The sequence below is a fragment of the Sylvia atricapilla genome, chromosome 21 (genome assembly GCF_009819655.1).
Source record: "Sylvia atricapilla isolate bSylAtr1 chromosome 21, bSylAtr1.pri, whole genome shotgun sequence".
NCBI classification, from domain to species: Eukaryota; Metazoa; Chordata; class Aves; order Passeriformes; family Sylviidae; genus Sylvia; species Sylvia atricapilla.
The window spans coordinates 7,343,664-7,350,822 of NC_089160.1; the positions used below are offsets into that span (position 1 = coordinate 7,343,664).

General features: G+C 37.2%; 2 protein-coding genes and 1 long non-coding RNA gene across 5 annotated transcripts in view; 2 read left to right on the forward strand and 1 right to left on the reverse strand.

Moving 5' to 3' along the window:
- LOC136370588 (uncharacterized) overlaps positions 1-7,159 on the forward strand; it is an 87,199-nt gene that overhangs the window by 56,384 nt on the left and 23,656 nt on the right. The window lies entirely within an intron of this gene.
- Positions 1-7,159, reverse strand: part of LOC136370587 (leucine-rich repeat and calponin homology domain-containing protein 2-like) — a 91,932-nt gene that overhangs the window by 56,337 nt on the left and 28,436 nt on the right. The gene's annotated exons all lie outside the window — the stretch shown is intronic.
- LOC136370359 (leucine-rich repeat and calponin homology domain-containing protein 2-like) overlaps positions 1-7,159 on the forward strand; it is a 35,302-nt gene that overhangs the window by 26,819 nt on the left and 1,324 nt on the right. The window contains 9 exon segments of the mRNA XM_066333722.1: positions 1,949-1,993; positions 2,402-2,452; positions 3,526-3,578; positions 3,665-3,675; positions 4,257-4,332; positions 4,334-4,361; positions 5,507-5,644; positions 5,940-6,017; positions 7,101-7,155. Of these exon segments, the coding sequence (XP_066189819.1) occupies positions 1,949-1,993; positions 2,402-2,452; positions 3,526-3,578; positions 3,665-3,675; positions 4,257-4,332; positions 4,334-4,361; positions 5,507-5,644; positions 5,940-6,017; positions 7,101-7,155 (535 nt within the window).

Here is a 7,159-nt window from a genome sequence, read left to right on the forward strand (position 1 = left end):
GGAGGTGACACTTTTTTTTTTAAATAAGAGTAGACTTTTAAGTAAAGATAAATCCTCAGAGGTTGTGATGCTTTTAAATTTGCATGTAACATATAATTCTTATTTGACTCTTTTGATTTATATATATATATATATATAGCATATATGTATATATATATATTATATGTATGTATTTGGGATAATTTGAGAGTGCAGAAAAATCAAGAGGAAAAAATTGATCAAAGATTTTGTTTATCCTTTAAATAAAAGAAATAATTCATTGTTGTTTTCTGGCAAAACCAGAAACTGATCTTGTCATTGGTCCTTCACCATCTGCTTGGAGGGATTTTTATTTAGCTATTTATGTACTTATTTTTAGTTCAAAGAAAATACACACTGTCTTTTTTTTTTTTTTTTTTCCCCAGCATGGTTCTAGGAATGATTTGTGCCTTTTGGGTCTCATGGCATTAGTTTGTATTACAGAAGGAAAATTTTCCCTGTTCCATTGCTGCTGTAGTGTGCACCCTCAGTCAGCAGGTGCCAGTGTCTGCTTTCTGCAGAGCTCAGGGGAAGTTCTGGCAGCATTGGGTAACATTTGTTTTGAGCTATGTAGAGAAATAAGATAGTTCTGAGCACTCCTAGATTGAATAAAAATTAAATTAGTCACTTACGAAATTAGTTTCTTGGGTCTTTGCCATGAAACATCTTTGGGAAATGCCAGGGAACTTCAAAGAAATTAAATTCTTGGGAGAACAGAGCATGCCATACAACTCAGATACATTGTTGTGATTACAGAAACCCTTTTTTTTCCTGATGAAATGATGGAGTTGTATGGTGTTCCCAGAGTTTTCATTCTGAAATTAACATTTTACTGGGCATCAGAGGAGAAAGAGAGAGAAACTTCAAAGTAATTCAATTGTTTGCCTGGTTAAAGAGCTGTGCTACCAGTATAGAAGTGGTTCCTCATAATTTACCAGTGAGTTGTGATGGAAGCAGAGGCCCTAAATCACGTTCCATACAGCTCTAGATGGGTGTTCCAAGGGACTTAAACAGAACAGTAACAGAATACGTAACAGAACACAATGTTCAGTAGTTGCACTTGTAAACTCAAGGCAAGAAGCTGCTGAAGCAGAGCCTCTCTGTCATGGCAAACTGGGAATAAAAATAGGAAGCAGTGGTGTTGTGAGAAGGCAGTGACAGTAGTTGTATCTTTCTTAGCCTGCATTTGTGTCACATCATAGAGAGGCCACATACACCCTGCAAACTTAGACTTTGTAGTGATGATAGTTTTAATTTGATCTGCAGTGTGCTTTTCCTGCTTTTTAGTACACTTGATCTGTAGACAATGAAATACATTTAAATGTTCAAATACCATTTTTGTGAATTTTTTCCTTCAATTCCTGCTTAATTTCCTCCACTTTTAGCACGATCAGAGAAGTGGGACAGTGATTAAGGCAACACACAACAGATCAGACAGACCTTTGGGGAAAAGTATTGTCTTAAATACATAAAAGGATGTGATCAGACTTTGAAGTTTTAAAGGCAACCTTAATAATTTTAATTTCATTTTTATGATGTCAAGTCAGTTCCCTGAAGTGTAAGCAATCTTAGTCACATAAAACATTACAAAAGGAGCTTTCACAGGTTGCATAATTTTTCTAAGAAATAATGCTTTGTGTAAGCAGTTGTTAAGATCTTTCCACTTGGATCAGCTGTCACATGCAGAGTTCACATTATAAAAGTGTTTTGTTTTAAAATGCACTTATCTCTTCAAGTGATGAAAATCTTGTCTCACCTAGAAATGTCATGTTCTTTTCTGGTTTGTTTCTTTTTTGCTCCTTTGTTTCTGTAACATGACTTTTTTTCTCAGGAGCTTCATGAGTAATAAGCATCTGAGTGAAAGCAAGCCTTTTAGTTCAAATGAAAACCATGCTTTCATTTTAAAGTAACAATTGTGTGTGTTTTGCAGTATAAGTCTTCCAGAAAGAGTTCAAGTGGAAATGAAAATGATGAGGTGAGATGTAGTAATTGTGTGAAATATCAAGAAATAAATTTATTCTCGTCTTTTTGGAAGAAATTAACTTTGCATTCCAAAGCCATAGCAGAAATACTATTACACTCCTTTATTTGAAAAAAAAAAAAAAAAAAAAAAAGATCATGATTACCTGCTGGGGAGCAGTAGGACATTTGCTTGCTTTGGAATAGCAAAATTAATTCACCTGTCAAGCAGAGGTGATGTAAAACTGATATTTGACATAAACAGCAAACAGTGGTTCCTTGCCTTACATATTTAAAATTCGGTTGCTGCCAGTTTGTAGCATACTTAACAAATGTTGCATGTCATATGTATTTCATAATTTCATTTTTCTTGTTCAATCATCATTTTAATTTTTATAATTTCATCTCTTTGATTTCTTTTTAGCAAGACAGTGATAATACTAATGTGTCCCCACAGTCTCCTGTGTCGTCTGAGGTACAAGTTTGTGGGTTTGTTTTTCATTCAACAAACATTTCTTTGTGTTCATTGCTGTCACCAGGTTTTCATACAGATACAGGCAGATACAAAGCTGCTTGTTTCCTTTGAAATTGCAATTAGAAGTATTTCGTCATAATAAAAATTGCAAAAGAGATAGAAACTGGAGGCAGATATTACAACTTGCTTTACCTTTGCAACTCTGACCTCCCCTAGAGTTCTTGTTGACTGGTATGAAGAAAGGTGTTTTGCTTTGTCTCCGTTATCTTTCCTGATGAAAATACTAATGAAACAAAAATCAGATCTGCCAGATTTGATAGGCCTTCCTAAGGAAGATTTCAGGGCACATAGTCACTGAAAGGGTTTGAAGTTTAGTAGTTTGTACATTACCAGGAACCCAAAGGTGCTGACAACTTCTGTAGGAGTTTCATCCTTCTCAGTCCCAGGTGTCAGCTCTGTGGTGCAGCTTTCTAGCTTCATTCAGGGGTGGCTGTGCTTGGAGTCTCACTGTGAGAGCACTGCACTGCTCAGCTCAAAACAAAGCCAATATTATTAGCATTTGCACCTCCTTCTCAGTAAGGAGCCTGAGAGAGCAGAATTAAAACATAGACCAGAATACACTGGTATATGAAATGAAACAAAGATATTTCATGTACATACCAAGATACTGAGTACATTTCTCTTTTGTGGTGGTGCAAGGAGCAAAACCTGTCCTCATAGCTGGAAGTAGATATTTCTTAAGAAGTGTTTTGATGCTAAACATTGGGAGAATATTTGCATCTGCTTACAGCTGGCTTAAACTCTGTTCACAGAATGGTTTGCAGTAGTTTGAAATATTTTGCAATAGATTTTAGATAATCTGGTGCTGCTTTTCTTTCTAATCATGACAGTTTTATCTGTATGTAATAAGTTTATGATCATTCAATTTATTTTATATTGCCTCTTCAAAAGGCTTCTACAGTTAAGCAGGAGGACTCTGCTTAGGCAAGAATAATTAAAAACAGTATCTTGATGGGAACAAAAGTTATTTCTTTTAATGAGTGAAAGAAAACTGACTTCATCTCTTTTAACAGGACTATGAAAGGACAGATAGTAACACTCATGGTCCGTTTGGTCTCAAACCAAGGTCAGGTAAGGCTGCTGTTCTCTAACACAGTGTGTTTATTTCCCAGGCTGCAAGAGGCAGTAAGCATAGCAGATGTCACAGCACAGCAGTTCATTCAGTTTAGTATCACTGCACAGCACTGGGAAAGGCACAGACAGCTGCTTTGGCAAACAAATAATTGGAAACTCCTCGAGTTGCAGAATGATTTGTTTGGACTTTTTTTGGGGGGGATGACTTTTTAAGGTTTTTTTTTTTTTCCCACTCCTTTATTTTCTGCATACTTAGTCACTGTCAAAGAACAGGGAAACAGTACACAGTTGTTCTTAAGGGTTTGATGGCTTAAAGGTTTTCTACTTGATTAAAAGTAAAACACAATTCTTATACTTTCAAAGCTAGATTGAGATTCTTGAAGAAGTGCAGATGGAGTTGTATGTCCTATACTGTTACTTCAGTATTGAAGTCAGTTCAGTCTCCATATTTTCTAATTATCCATTTGAACTTAAGTAAAATGATCTCTGCATTTTCTTTGAAAGATATTTCATAGGCAGCATCTTTTCTAGCAGGATGCTTAAATATATTGTTCTTATAAGTCCTGCAGGTATTTTTCCCTGCTTTTATCCTCAGTTATAGTGCTTTAGTTTTGAATGTTTTCTGTATGAATTCTGCTGACTGACTTCCCTCATGTTTGACAGCTTTCAGGCCGTGCCTCACGGCAGGACTATGGTGCAGTGGATCCTGGGTTTACCATGAGGAGGAAAATGGAACATTTAGGGAAGAAAGGGAACAATCAGACAGCTTCGCAGTGTAAGGTACCATCATTCACTGTATGGCTGCAGTGTGTTTAGTTTGCTCTGTACCACAATTTAAACTTTCATTTTAAAGGCCTCCAAATTGCTTGCAGTTGTACAAGAGCATCCCTTGTGGTGGTATTTCTTCCTAAGGAATTTCATCTAACAGGCTACACTGGTATTTGTTTGGGTCTATCCAAAATACCAACTGGGAGTTAGTTAGGGTTGTTTTCTTTCTAAAAAACAAAGTGAAATGATTCTTTTTTTTCCTGAGGTTTTCTTTTTTCCTCGGGAGATAATAAATCTCCTTGTGTTTGCTGTTGTTTTACCTGAGATCTGAGGAAAAATGATTATTGTTTTCTAAATGTCTAAATGCTTTTTGAGTGTAGAAAGTTGTGCTACAAATTTTGGAATCCTGAATGGGATCTACTTTTCATATTTCCAGTAAATTGTTTTTTGTGTACTTCAGTGTTCAAGGCATTTAGCAGTTAGAGTTAACAAAATCATAGCTGCTCTGCTTTTCAGGGCAGTGCTGATTTGTGGTGTGTCTTCTATGAAGGGTGTTTTTGGTTTGTCTGGTTCACTTCCTGAGCAGTGATTTTTTCCTGGGATAGAAAAAAAATCTTTGTTTCCCTTCTCTGTTTTGGGCCTTTGGCCACCCTAGTTTAACTTTCATCTGTACAAATAGCCTTTCCCACAGTTGTGTTCCCTTCTTTTTCTTTTCCTCTTCTCATAAAATCTTGTATGGTTTCAACTGACAGATTCTGCTCACCAAGCAGTAGATGACATACTCAGCATAACACTTCTGCCCTTGAGTTCTGTGCTTTCCTGTTCTGAGCAATGAGTTTGTTGTATGGATTGAGAGCTGTGTATTCTAGTCACTGATGGCAGAATGTCTTCTCAATGTTTGTTGTTGTGTCCATTTAAAAAACCCCACAAAATGCCATAAACCACAAAGAAAAACCCAACAATACAACAAAAGGAACACAGGGCCTACAAGGAGAAAAAGATGCTTACCGGGACTAAAAGTGTGAATTTATTCTGTTTACTTCTCTTAGCGTTACATATTCCTTTGAACATCTACATCCTTCAAAATGCCCTGGATTTAAAAAGAAAAATCAGCTAATGTTGAGAGTAACTCACTTACAGCCTTTTTCCTAGAATCTTGAATCCAGGTTGAAGGTAATTTTGCCAGATGACATTGGAGCAGCGTTGATGGATGGGGTGGTTCTTTGCCATTTAGCCAATCACATAAGGCCACGGTCTGTTGCCAGCATTCACGTCCCATCGCCAGCAGTGGTAAGACTTAAATCATTTATCTCATTTTTGTTGCATCTTACATCAAAACAGTTTAGAATTTTGATAGTAAAGCATTGTGACTCATGTTTACTGCATTAATTTGCTACATTACTCATTTCAGTTTTTCTGGAAGAAGCATTAGATGAGGCTCAGAAGTTTAGTTTAAGAGCGATTTTCGTCATACTGAGTCTTCATAGAATGTGTCTTGTGTTTTAGTAACTGTAAGTGAATTTACATCAGAAATACGCACTCCTTCATGAATGTATGATGAAGATGTAATATCCTGTCTTCACAGCCTAAACTCAGCATGGCAAAGTGCCGAAGAAATGTTGAAAATTTTCTTGATGCTTGTAAGAAACTGGGCGTTCCACAGGTACAGTAATTGCTTTGATTTATTAATAACGACAGAAAACATCAGCAAATACTGAGTTTGGGGAACTTTATTTAGGGAGCAGTAGTGATTATGACACTGACCAGAGAACTTGAAGATCTGAAGAGAATTCTATTCCAGGCTTATGGGGTGAACTTGAGGAAGCTACTTTATGGGTTTCTAGGAAGTTCTTAATAGCAAAAATAGCACTGACCTCCAAAATATATTGTAATCTAAACAAAGGAATGGACTTGAGAGAGTGATGTTTTCTTACTTGAAAGTCTTGAGTTTAGTAACTTGCTTGGCATGAATTCAGTCTGCCTAGGAAATATCCTGCACTTCCAGAACTCTGTAGCCTGAATGATTTGCCATCTTTTTTAGCATGGCTGTAGTTGCAGCCCATTACTTGTGCTTCTGTTACCCAAGTTTATTCTCTACCTCCTTTTATGAGGGGGGGAAAAAACCCTAAAAATTCAGTCATGTCCTGTGTATTATGAGACAAAAAAGTCTCTTGATCTAGATTTAGAAGCTGGTTTACTGCTCTGCCATAGCTTCTGTCTCATGTGGAGCCACAAACTATACAGAAGCTGGAGGTGCTGTCATTTACCTCATGAATGACTTGTAACACCAGCTGGCAGTTGGGAAGACTGTCTAGCTTGTGCTGCATTTTGAGACTGAGTGATGACTCTCTTGGAGAATGATTCATTATTGGGTCTCTCAGCACTTCTAAGTTATCCTAGGGAAAGATCAGTAATAAGTCTGCAAAACGGGAAGGGAGCAGAAGGCCACTGAGGCAACAGGACCCACCAGCTTTTCCTTACTCTGCTTTTGAAAGGAAAGTCCTTTACTTTATGAATTTAGTAGTCTTTTATGTATGTTCTGACACTGTCACAGTTTAACACTTTAAACAGATCATAACTAGAACAAGTTTCTGCCCATTCTCTTGCTGTAGAGAACCACTTTTAAGGTCACAGGTTTTCTCTGCAGGTTTCTTCCTGAGATGTGTGTGGCTTCAGAGAATGTGTTTGTTCCCCATGCTAGGGACCAAGGCATGGAACTGGTTAAATGTCCTGTGTTCTTTTGCAGGAGAGACTTTGCCTGCCTCATCACATTCTGGAGGAAAGGGGTCTGGTGAAGGTTGGCCT